This window comes from Amblyomma americanum, chromosome 7 (genome assembly GCF_052857255.1).
Source record: "Amblyomma americanum isolate KBUSLIRL-KWMA chromosome 7, ASM5285725v1, whole genome shotgun sequence".
Classification (NCBI taxonomy): Eukaryota; Metazoa; Arthropoda; class Arachnida; order Ixodida; family Ixodidae; genus Amblyomma; species Amblyomma americanum.
Genome location: NC_135503.1, coordinates 17987755 through 18000958, shown reverse-complemented (window position 1 = coordinate 18000958; position 13204 = coordinate 17987755). Strand labels below are relative to the sequence as shown.

General features: G+C 46.5%; 1 protein-coding gene and 1 long non-coding RNA gene across 2 annotated transcripts in view; one reads left to right on the top strand and one right to left on the bottom strand.

The window, feature by feature from the left end:
* LOC144096967 (uncharacterized) overlaps positions 1 to 13204 on the top strand; it is a 90431-nt gene that overhangs the window by 29567 nt on the left and 47660 nt on the right. The window lies entirely within an intron of this gene.
* LOC144098585 (lens fiber major intrinsic protein-like) overlaps positions 5981 to 13204 on the bottom strand; it is a 42771-nt gene continuing 35547 nt past the window's right edge. Inside the window, exons 6-9 of the mRNA XM_077631347.1 lie at positions 11396 to 11701; positions 8585 to 8671; positions 7787 to 7913; positions 5981 to 6999 (exon numbers count right to left, since the gene is read on the bottom strand). Coding sequence (XP_077487473.1) covers positions 8586 to 8671; positions 11396 to 11701 — 392 coding nt within the window. The 3' untranslated portion in view covers positions 5981 to 6999; positions 7787 to 7913; position 8585. The remainder of the gene's footprint in view (positions 7000 to 7786; positions 7914 to 8584; positions 8672 to 11395; positions 11702 to 13204) is intronic.

The window sequence follows — 13204 nt, the reverse complement described above, 5'->3', positions numbered from 1 at the left end:
ACGCATGTTTCTTGGATCGCAAGAGCAGGAAGATTACTTTAAATTGAGGATAATAACTGCCTTTGCCCTGCAGTGGGTGTAGTTAGGCTGATGATAAATAATGGCAGGGTTTGTTTTCATTTACAGTGTGCGATTAATGCTCGTTATTAAGAGCCGTGCCTTAATTTGACTTCTATTGACTCGCATGTTTACCTTACTTCCTTTTCATCGGCATTGTATCGTATTTACGGCGCGACTAATGGTGAATTCCAATCGCAGGCCCGCAGTGGTCTGCACGCTCTGTGACAGAGCGCCTGAATCCGGCGCAGAGCGCGCGACCTGAAATTGCGATTGGAGTACACTTGCTCTGGCCAGAGCATGCAGGCCAGAGCATGTAGGGCGCCGCTATCGCCGCTGAAAAAGAACGTCACGCAAACTTCCGGTCGGATCCGCCGATTTCGGCGGAGCAGTCCCGACTGCTCCACGGAGCGAACTCGGCGCGGCAACCGCTCCCTGTCTACGATTGGAAGACGCGATCCGTGCCTCAGATCTGCGTTTGGAATACAGTTGCTCCGAAAAGAGCAGGAAACGTTGCTCCAGAAGTGCTCCAACTCTGCGATTGGAAGTCACCGTAAGTGTCGTACCACCGCGCGCATGCAGCCATTCGATTCGCATTAGTATTGTTTCATACTGAATCGTAACGTGGAAGAGCAAGACAGAGAGAAGAAAAGTAAGAAGGGAAAGAATAAAAGAAAACAGGTGGAGAAACGAAAGGAGGAAAAGAATGAAGAAAAAAAGAGAATAATACACGACACTGGATATTAGAAGTGTGTGCGAAGAAGTCGGGTAATTGTAGAGCGATGACACATAACTTGAACACTGTCTTTTAGAAATTTAAAGAACATGTCTCGGTGAGTAATCACTGCGTCCCATTCGATTCGATGTTACACAGAAAAAAGCCTAGTTTTTATAATATACCTAATGATTCACTCGCTGTCCTGGTATAACAGGGGCGACTGTGCAGTCAGCCTGGTTAACACTGCTTGCTCGAACTTTCTGCTTCGCCTCTGGAGCACGCCTGTGCGAGTTAAAATGCGACAGGCGGAACTAAAAGAGCTGTGCGAAACGACAGCGTTTTTCCGTAAAACCGAGTTCGAGGCTGAAAAAAAAAAGTGCACGCCTTCCACGAAACGTCGCATTCATTTCGTCTTTAACCCCTCTGGTGCCAGTGAGAAAGCTATAGCGCCCCAGTCGTATCTCCCGAGTCATTTCAAATGTGGGACCGGTATGCAAATTAGAAGCGCCGCGCACTTTCTCGCGCGAGAAATCCGGCCGCCTCTTCCCATTGTGTCCCAGTCTTAAGCGGCTACGCAGGCAGCCACCGAACCCGTCCTTCTGAATCCCTTTCCCGTTATTTTGCTGCCTCCCTTTCTTCCCCATATTCCTCGCCCTACACAGATCCCTTCCTCGTGCTTTACTTTTGTTTGGCGTAATTCGTACTTTCTTTGGTTTTTTTTTTTCAGCCATCGCATTCTGGTGTCTCGTCCTTCTGTCATTGTGCGAGCGAGCCCTTCCTCTCTTTGTCACTGGTCCGCGTTGTGAGGGAAAGGGAAAAGACCGAGATCCCGATTAGGATTCTTTTGGACGCGACCAGCTTATCGGCAAGCCGTACAAATGGTAGTGCTGGCCGAGGCGAGGAATGTCAAAAACGATAAGCCTCAGCTCAGCGAGGATGGAAGCCGGGAGCGAGGGAGAGAGGGGAGGGAGAGGGGAGGAAGGAGGTGTGGGAGGAACAACTATCTATTATTCGCGCGGCCAGAAGACAGCGAGAGTCCCATGTTCGTCCCCACTGTACGAATGGACGATGCGATCCGTTCGTTTTTTCTTTGGAAAGCTTTTCCCTTTCTTATCGTTTGAGCTGCGCCGCCTTCATTAAAGCGAGGCTGGGAGCGAAATGTATGGGTTTCCTTTTTATCTCTCGATGGGGCCGGCCGCAACACTATTCTCGCTGCCGCGTTTCTTGTCGGATTTTATTAACTTTTATGCTGCTTTTGGCGGTGATGAACGATGAAGAGATTGCCGGGCTAGCCGGAGCGGGGGGCCCAGAATTCGGGTCCGGAATATTGGAATTTTTATCGCCTTCTCTCGTCTATCGGTGGCGGCAGCAGTTGCGCGCGAGAAGGGTGGGAAGAAGGGGTGGGGGGCTTCGGCCTTTTTCGCATCAGCACAGTTCGTTCCTGTAAGTTGTTTAATACCTCTAGCTCTTTTATCTCCTCTGTTTTCTGTTGTCTGAATGCCCGCTTCTAGGAAGTTCGGGAGTTACATTACAAAGAGACATTGAAAGTGGGCGTCCCACAGAGAGTGATAAGAGCGCCGATCTGCATAGGCCTCGCGTAGCGAATCAGTATATTGCGCATTTTTTTTCTCCCCGAGAGCGTTTTATTGCCAGAGCTCGGAACTAGAAATTTGTTCCGTGGGGCTTGCATTATAAGTTTGAGTGAGGCTATGCTGCGAAATCTTCAAGAGACCGGGGTGGTGTATTACTGCTGGGTGCGATTTTCCATTGCACCGGCCTTTCATTACAGACAATAGTGCAGTTGTGTGTAATACATTTCTAGCTTCTTTAAGCAGACAAGTGTAGTCAGATAAAATAATAGATTCACCGAGACTAGCCCCAAAGGGACAATTGAGGAACCCAAGTTGATGAGCTCGTAATTGTGCGATACATAAAACGCTGCTTATACTTCTGATCAAAAGAAGAGATATATCTGGGTGAGTTGATATGGTGCTCCAATCAAAGCACAGAGGAAAAAAACCTGGCACCGTAATCATGATTTTCATGCACAGAATACCATTTAACTGGGGTCAACTGACATGAAGGAAGGAGGATGGCACTCCTAATGGGGAATCGTCATCCCTGCAGCCACGTTTTGAACTCAACAGGCGAACGTCAGCGCTGGTGAAGACCGCAGTATTTGTAATATGAGTATCCGCCTCGCTTACGGGAGGTGCTAGACTCGATCCCCAGAGCCGCCCGGAGCTCACCGGTTTCCTAATGGTTATACAACCTATCCCTCGTCCCGGTGCTCGACATTTATGCAGCTAAATGTTTGGGAAAAGGGTTTTGGACCAAGCCTTTGCTTTTACGGGTCGGTGATTCATACTGCCGTCAAACTATAGTGTTCCAAAATGCCCTCCTGGAACTCCGCGTCGTGAGGTGAAGCCCACTTGTGGATCTTTCATGTTGTGAGCGCTTTGAGCACGATCGCCACCCGCCTCCTTTCTCATAAGTGCGCTCTCAAGCGATGCCTTTGAAAGCTGAAGCGCGGCTATTTAGTTAAATTTATTTTAGCTAGACTAAATGGATTTAGACCCACTGAGTACTCGATGAAAGGCGCCGCGAGAAATCGTGTACGTGCGCTATGGACATCAGAGCATTTATAAACCCGAAACACTTTAAGGTGCAAGAAGTCCAAGCAGCCGCTACAAACTCACGGATTTCCTTATCTTTCTGCAACAGGTGAGCAACGCGCACTAAAAGACAAGACAGTCGCCAGATTTGATGTTTCCACGACTGCTTGGTATTGCCGTACGCGTTTCACACTTTTCATCTGTGCTTTCAGTTTTGCTCGTTTTCATTCCATGACCCTGTGTTATGCACTTTATAGTGAACACTACTGCTACGCGCTATGTGTAGCTGCTTGACTTTAGCCACAAACAGCGCAAGAGCAAAACACCCACTCGAGTCATCGCCTCTCTTATCTCCTTGTACCGAAAGCCTCGACGCACGAAGTGGGAGCAACCGCACAGTGTCGCGAAACCGCTGCTCTCCGGATTGCCTCCATTTCGTTTTATTCTTGTTTTTTTTCAGCGTTGAGTCAATGGGAAAGAAAATAATAAACAGGGGCCAGTCGCAGTGGGGGCTTTCTTCTTCGAAAATTGATATTGATTTGTACCGCTAGTCTCCTTGTTTGCTTTGTGCCGTTGAATGTTATTCTTTTGTAGTTGCCGTCACACTTTTGGTTTGTTTTCTGGTACAAGTGCTGTCTTTGTGTGGACCAGCTTGTCGTGATATACCAAGTGGTGTTAATGTTCTTGAGAAGCTCTGCGACGACTTGCCCTTAGTTCTGCTGTCGAGCGAGAAGAAAGTCATCATTTTATACGCCTTTAAATGCCCATGCGGAATTACATAAGAGGAATGAGAATACTACAGAAGAATAAGCCAGATAATACTGGCGCTCATGAAAAAATAAGATTGAAAGCTCAAAGTTGTGAGAAAATACAGGTGGGTAAAAAAAAATTGGCAAGAAAAATCTGCATATGAAGCAACAAAACAATCGAAATGGGAAAAAGGAGAAACAACACAGAGCCTGATGATGAGTAACTTGAACAAAGCATGAGCAGCAATAATTAAGATAAATAGTGCTGAACAGCTGAAAGTAATCAAAAAGTATGGCGCAGTGTTTGTTGGTTAATAACAACTGCCTGTTATTAAAATGCTAAACTTCAATTATTAGTGTAAACCGACCTCTGTTGAATTTTCTAAGTACATGCCATGTTTTGTTACTCTGTAGCACTTTCTGTGGTTGAAGCTTTAGTCCGTGTTCTTCTTTTGTCCTTTGAGATATTTAATCATGGCATGCAAAAATCGTTTTCAGTTTATATCTTTCGTATTCTCTATTATCTAATATTAATTTTTGTATGCTGTGAAAAACGCTGCAATATTGTTTGTCACTGCAGGAAGCCCCAGCACAGTCTGTGGACTGTATACCTTTCGAGATATTCGTATGTATTACCTCAATAAGCCTCAGCAACAGTGCAGTGTGCGATGCCTGCGAGCTTCAAGACAGCTGCCCCGGAGAACTAATTCCAGAATGTTTAATCTTACAATAACGCGCTACTTTGTCTTATCTTAGTACAGTTTTCGAAAAATCACGCACGTTATGTGTTTCAAGCAGGAAATAGCAAACGACAAAATTGCTGCTTGGACGGATCCCGGACAGCAAAGCTTTATTCTCACTCAACCATCCAGCCATGAGGTTGCGGATGCGCTAGACAAAGGGCAAACTGACCACCGTGGCAGGTGGCAGTTAAATTAATGGTTGGTCGCTCGGCAAGAGCGACCTGGATCGCACAAGACCTACCACTGGGAGCACCTGCCATCGCAGGGCAGTGGCAGAACGCTTAACCGCCACACCACTGAGCCAGAAGGTGTAGAGGACTCCCAGGAGGGATCTATGAATGTACAGTAGATAATTACTTTCTGTACATATGGTAATTAACCCATTTCGTTATTGCGTCATACCCTTAAGGCAGAACTTGCGTCCTCTCCCATTTTTATGTTCATAATTATAGAGACCAGTTCACTAACGGCTACTACTCCGCTATTATGAGCCTGGATTTAACGCTAGGATAAGTCCGTCATTCATAGTTTCTGTCAGTGGCGACAGCACGCCATCGTAATTAGAACCTTGTCGAGCATGCTTTGCTTCCGCCGGCTGAACTGCTCAGAGCAGAATGGTAAGTATTTATCGGGAATCGCTAAGCAGGGACAGGAGTTCCAAGGGCGCTTATGATTTGAGATCAGATTTGAGATGCCTGTCGTGCATGTTCCCGCCAAATGTCACATGCAAAGTCTTCTGAGAAGTGTAACGATAAGGAACCAGAGCCGATTTATTCACAGAAACTCGGCGATTTTTGTTTTTTGCGCTTTGTTTTTCTGATCTTACCTCTTTCCGTTGATTCGTTCCTGGATCAGTTAGCGGGGCCAGACGCTGGGACTGCGTTCAGTGCGTTGGTAGGAGCTGTCAGAAAGGGCATGCATTCCTTACAAATTACCTTTAAGCAATAACCTAACGCTGCTCGTGTTGTTTAAACTCTTTTCATCGCCTGCGGGAGTTTCCGCTAGCGACGAAGAAAAGCGGGGGGTTGGGGTGTGGGAAGGGGGAGGAGGAGAGGGGTGTGCAGTGCTTCGTTCGCATTGTATAAACAAAGCCATTCTACATGATGAAACCGTTTATCATTCGAGCCAAATGTGCACCTATATGAACGCCTAATACACAGAGTTGAGTCCACATGTAAGTCATTCTATTGCACAAAGTCAGTGCTCACTGTCAGTCCAGTGCACAGAACGGCTTCAATGCGGTTATGATGCAGTCCCACAGGGCTTGCAAAAGTAGTCTGCTGAGTACAGTCGGATGTGAGGGATGCATGTCATGTTGATGCTCGTCGGTGATATTGGAGTGCGTGATTATTTACTCACAGCCTCCAACTTAACGCTGAGCGCCCCACAAAATCTAAAGTTTGGCAAACTAGAATGATGAGCGCAGATTTCTTCGCAAAATGAAGATGCCAATTGGGTGATGTCGGCACTTTTACGCCGTTATCGTCCACCAAGAGTGAATAGTTCTCTGACGTTCCTTCTTGTATATCTTGAGGGCCAACGAACAGCACGCCGACGGGAGTTGTTCGGCGGGCGACCAGCTAACGTAAGATGGAGATTTTCAGTGGCGCCTGGTTTTGACGTCCTTTCCAGTGTGTTGTCGACGCGGCGTACCGTTGTGATCCAGCGTATTTACGTTGTCGCACGTTGAACCTTATATTCTTCGCCGTTAAAACGTTAAACTTGTTGCACTCGGTATCTCTGCGCACAGCGATAATTGGTTCGGTGTTGCATATCATATATAGAGCGATTGAAGCAACGAAAACGAAGCATGAAAGCCGAACTAGCCGGGCAGGGAGATGACAGTGTCAAGTTGCTTTTTAGCATGAAGGGTGTAATAAGAACCACCATCTTCTTGAAGCAGACCTTAACGGAGAGCTTGGGCTTTGCATTTATCTTGAGTCTGTGCGTGAGACTTGCTGGACAATTTTCTCGGCTGGGAACATTCAGTCGAAACCACCTCATTGCGTCCGGATGAAAAAAATTTTGCTTTGTTCGAAGAACAGTTGGGCCCAGGCATTCCAAACAACTTCTTCTCTGGCGAATCCCTGGGTCTCAGCGTTCTAGTCCGCATCCACCTGTAATGAAAAAAAAAACAACAAAAAGTTCCAGAATTGATCAGGAAGTCCATGTTTGATAATGCATGCGAATGGAAGGTCGCGTTAGAAAAATCGCGAGAAGTGTTAACGTTTTAATGATTGCAATACTGTTTTAAATGCGAAACTATATTAGCGGAACACGCGGTCTTTTCTTGTGTTAAATGAGTTAACTTTTACATGGTTCGAGGGAAACAGAGCAGAAAATAATAAAAAGACGAAGTTGGTATAAAACATCACAAATATGCTATGCGCCTTTTTTTTTATTTGGTTATCGTTCAATAATTTCGGGCGACTAAAGTTTTCAGACTAAACTCGAGACAGTTCAGGAATCTCGAGTCGCAGTTGTGTAGAATGATTATGGCACTACATGCTTAAACCTTGCCCTATTTTTAGCGCCCATGTGATGGAGGCGTATTGAGCTAGTTTCGCAGGGCGACTGTACTGGAGGTTAAACTAATGGTACCACGTGTCATCAAGATGCGTAGGCCAAGGTGCAAACATCGGAGCGCATGACTTTCTGCACAGTTATCACAAACTTGCGGCAAATGATTGGTACCGTGATTCGGGCTTAAATTTTACGAAACCTTGACCACCGCAGCAAATCGAGTGTTTTGACACGCTGAGGCCACGTAGGCGCCACCCCTATCTCGTCACTGTTCAAAGAGAAGGGAGACATTCGCGCCAACGTAGTAGGTACCCGTAACTGACTTGCTCTCGTGCTACAAACGAATGCAGTCAAAAGTGCCTTGATAGTGTGAAGCCTTACCCAGATAAGTTCTTTCGTTGTTCGTTAGAAGAAATCCGCGGGTTGTTCTCTCTCTACTGCTTCGGCGTAGTTTTCTTTGCATAAACGATATTTTAGCCGCTTATATCCGCTGTGCCTGGTTATCCACCTGTAATAAGATGCACCTTGTAATTTGCGGCTCTTATTTTACCACTTAATGCAAGAAAAAGTTTCTAAATGTGGTATCTGTGATTTCTCATGTGAACAGTTCAATTCTTTCACGCACGCACTCACACACGGGCACACTCACGCATGCACGCACACACGCGCGCATAGAGAGAGAGAGAGAGAGAGAGAGAGAGAGAGAGAGAGAGAGAGAGAGATAGAGAGAGAGAGAGATAGTCATCCGCCGGCGATGTGAATGTGAAGTGACATTAATACTCATTACAAGGAGGTGAAACTCAGCTCAGTTTACGACTTTTCTTAGCTACCAAATGTGGTCTAAACATGGATATTTGGTTAAGTATTTGCCGTAAAGCAGTGACACTTTGCAAAGAACAGCGATACACTGAAAGAACTCTTCCAGTTTCATTAAAGTGTGTTTATTAAGGAGAACCGCTTTTTTTACAGCGCTGCTTGATCACTGACATTGTTTTGCAAAAACTCGGCCCAAGAATCGGCTTCAAAAAACCACGGGATGGGCGGCTAGCCAAAATTCTTGGTAGAATACGTAGCTCGCCCCACAAATACTATAATGCCGTGCATTAGATTTAATACAGTCAACTTTAATAGATTCCTTGAATACATAGTAACAATAGAAAAATAATTTTTTCTGCTCACTTTATATGTACAACTTAGAGTCCTGCAGATCCAAGTCCTTGTCCGTGCTCCACGCGCGCCGAAAGTGACCGGAGGGCATCTCCAAGTCTGCAGAAGAGGAAGGAGATGAAATCACCACGAATTCATGAGGAATCCTAGCTTGCCGCTCCCCATGATTCCATAATCATGCGTAGTCAACCGAAGCACTTCGCTGCCATAGCGTCCGCAGACGACTTGGGCCCAACCGACGAGCTGTAGAGGTGAACTGCTCGAGAAGTACTTTGGTTTGCGCTAGTTGGTTCATAGCTGTAGTTGATGTCAGGACAGCGCGAAAGGAACAAGGACAATGGAGGCACAAGGACACAACAGGACAGGCGCTTCAGGTGAACTGAATCGAAGCGTACACTTGCACCACAAAACGTACACTTGCAGGATGCCCAAATATGCAGAAGCGTCCGTTATAAAGCATTGCTATGCATCTATGGTGCCCCGATGCATATGTATCGATTATTAACCCTCTAACGTACACATTAAAAAACAAGGGTTCCAAAATAATCATTTTTGTGCTCGTGTTGCCATCGGTCGGCAAACCGAAAAAAAAAACGCTTTCGACGAGCCGCGCTCGCCCCCCTCAAACCGGACAAAGAGTGCTAGAAACCACACAAGCTGAAGTCGTCATGAGCCGGAAATGACAATCGCCTTATGACGAGCTTGGCTCGTTCAAGGTACACTTTGGGGTCAAAGAACGTGACCAAGCCGTAAGGTTAATTTATATGATCTGCTTTATTTTCTCGAAGGCACAGTTGATGACTCGTGCCTTGCACATCGTGCCTCCTTGGCTGTCTTCCTGATTTGCGGGGTCGCAGCAAGGCGGCGCCACGCTCGCAGCACTCCGATTTTTTAGTAACACATCGATCTGACAGTCGTTCAGAGTCCAATGCAGAAACACCGTAGTGGCGAAACGTACGAGAGTATGCGCATGCGCACAGAGCGCTTGCGCTTAATTTCGTCCGTTTCACCACTGCAGTGGTCCTGCAAGGGACGCTGAACAACAGGCTGGTAGATGTTTACGTGGTATTGCTAAAAAAATTTGGAGAGCTATGCTTATACACACGAAATATGTTTACACTACCGGCGAATTGAGCTGGCAGCGGGAACGAGGGGAAAATCCTGGCCGTTCGCTTTTCCCTACGTGCACGCTCAGTTACACCCGGTTTATTAGGGTCACGCTGAGACGTGTGATAAATCTCTTGAGCTTTCATTGGTAGAAAGTAAGCGTGATGTATTGAACAGACACCCCTTTTTGCGGTCTGTGCCTGGCAGTGCTCTCATTTACTGCTTTGGAAAGAGTCTCGTTTATTAAGGGCGATCCTCCAAAGTAGAGTGAGTTTCTAACGAGAACAACAACTGCAGCTTTGGGTGCACTGAAGTTGTTGCCGACCAACATAAAGTCATGATCAGGTTGAATTTTGTCCCCGCTCCTTTACATGTTTACCTGCTTTACGAGTGGTGTTGTATTCTTACTTTTTGGCGGAAATGCTGCGAATTTTGACTAATTTTCTATTTCATACATTAACGTTTTTTTTCAACCCCCAAGAAAAAAAAAATTACAGCTTATTTTAGTCATTAGATAGCCAGCACATGACGTCACAGGCATCGTGATGAACTCTAGATGAGGGATGATGGAGGGTGGTTGGTACATATTCACGGAGAGGGCTTTAAAGCAATTTGGAGGTTCTCTTTGTCCCGCTTTAAGCGCTGTTACATCATCTCCATCATGATGGAGCGCCACGCATAGCTTCCACCAGTCTTCCACGCAGCATGCAGGTGGTTATAAGTGGGTTAGACACTCGTCAAGATTTTCGCCATGATCGCGGTCCTGCAACATGGCGGCTATTGTGTTTTCATGGCACGCTGTTCGTATCTTGTTTCAGATAATATATGAATGCAGGCTAACCATTGTAAATATCAACGCTTGAAGATTTTTCTGTCAAGTATAACAGGCATAACAAATCTTAACAAGATACATCTGTTTCAGAAAAAAGCAGTGAGATGTATTGCCAATGTACCACTCTTTTCTCCCACCAGGAATATTTTTGTAAAGTATGAAATCCTTCCAATATTTGTGTTATATACTTATAGACTACTATCATGTTACAAATCTCACCTAAAACACCCCGACAACCTCATCATTTTGCTTGCACAACTCAGAGAAAACGCCAGCTGCCGTGACACAAGACACAGAGAAATTTGGTTTACCCCAACACCAAGAGCCTATTATGTGAATCAATCCTTATGTTATAACCTTCCAATTCTGCTGAACAGATTAAACGAAGAAAATTTTGACATAACCCGAAAATCAAAACACGAAATTCGGGAATACTGCCGGGAGAACTCTTTTCCTTGAGAATTTCAGATGCAATCTTTCTGATTATTATGCACCATTCTTTGTATGGTTATCTATGACCTGTTAATCGCATCGCATTTTATTTTGTCATTTTTTGCATGATGTGCATAGGTGGCCTGCGAAGTGTTGATTTATTTACTTTTGCTTTGTATGTATGTATGTTTGTTGTATGTATAGCCGTCGTTTTTCCTCTTTTACTGCTGGGTATGTAAAGGAGCCGGGACCATTGTCAAGCTGTCGCCACAGCTTTTAGTCCCGGCTCCTCCTTTGTAAGAAAGGAATGAACTTCAACTTCAAGTGTTAGTGCCTTGCGCTTCCCGAGTCCACGTCTTCGGCGTCGAGAGTGAACCCCCAGCGCCACGTTTCGGATTATCGAGGCAGCTTCGATGAATGCGCGCGAGGGACGATGTAAGGGGTGCGCTTACCGTATATCTGCGCCGTGCAGTTGCCGGCCGCCAGTGTGGAGGCGTACGCCGCCTCAGTGGAAGACGGGAACGCCAGCGATGGCGTGGGCGAGTAAGTGTTCGCCGCCGGTCGGCCGAAGCAGCCAGCGTCGTACTGTTGCTGCTGCTGCTGCTGTTGTTGCTGTTGCTGGCGCGCGGCCTTTGCTGCGCGGGCGTGTCGCGCCGTGCTTCCGGAGGCGACGCCACCGTTGAGGCTCGGCGCCACGTTCGCGTACTTCGCGATCTTCGCGCCGGACGAATCCTCGTAGTCGTCGTCCAGCCGGTACTCTGCGTGAGGCATCATCATCATTATCATCATCGTAATCATCACCATCATGTTAACAAAAAATTACGAGATCACTGCGGTACTCGTATTGGAGGAATGCGTAAGCATTTTCTGAAACTCCTGTGCACTGTTTCGCTTCTTTTCCATTTAATTAGCTTTAAATGTTACACCATATGACGTCACGCATATGACGTCGCACCACATTTTTCTTCTTTCCAGACGTCGATGTAACCCATCCACACTCTTGACGTCCACTGTGGCACGTGACACCGGACGCAATTTGTCGCATTTTCCCCCACTTAATTAGCTCTAATTAATTGTCGCACCATATGACGTCACACCTATGACGCCACACATTTTTTGTAGCGATAACTACATTACGGTAGCATTTCCAGTCTTCAGCGTGGCGACGTCGCCACCCTGTGGCTGCACCGCCACCCCGTGGCTGCGCCGCCACGCTGTCACGTGGTTGGTCACGTGGAGCGGAGCAGCTGCCGGCGGCGCGGCGCGCCGGCGAAACCGAGCTGCCGCAGCTGTGCGCATGCGCCGTGTCTAGTGGGACGAAGATGAAGAAGGGACGCCCAGCGAAACGGAGCGGCGGAAGACTGCAGTTCAACTGAGCAAGTTCCACTCGGCCAGCTGTAGCTATCGCGTCACTATAGGTCTAACCAGAGCTAAACCACAACCATTTTTTTTCTTTCCAGATGTCGGCGTAATCCACTCACACTTTTGACGTCTACGGTTACACGTGACCCCGGACGCCATATTGTCGCATTTCCCCCGCGTAATTGGCTCTAACTATTTGCTGCGCATGCACCTCATGATTTCCCACGGAATATTTTTTGATTTTTGATGCTCTGTATAATGCAATCGTTCTTTTTCTTACAACTCAATTCGTTCGTACGTTATCGTGACGACACGAAACCGCTAACATAGCCATACGAAGCTTACGCATTAATAATCTAAATCATTAGGATTGCTGACACTCAAAACAAAGGGCTCCCCCGTTCACACTCAACATGCCCTGTCTTGGACTAGCCGCAGTCATTCCTCTGCAAACCCCCCCCCCCCCCCCTCCCTCCCCTCCCCTATCCGGTTCCTGCCTCTTGGAAACCACTTCGTTGCCCGAGGAGAGGACCAGTTATATGCATCCTACACTGCTCGTTTCAACAGTATTTTCCCTTGTCTTTATTAGCACAGTGATCTCATTAACGCGAATTTGTTCTCAAGTACGCGCTGCTTTCTATATATATGTTACCTCACCATTTTTCACTTTCCACAGACATCCACGCACACAAACGATATGCAGAACAATACACGCCTGACACAGCTTGCTCGCTTCGTCTCGTAGTCTGCATTCTTAATGAGGAAAGCAGAAGACATGGACCGATGAAGCTTCGTTTCATGCGACTGTGATCGGATCTGCATAGTGAGCATCCGAGATTCAAAATCTTAACTGTTCGCCTACACTGAATTTAAATATAGTAAGATTTAGGATGTAAATT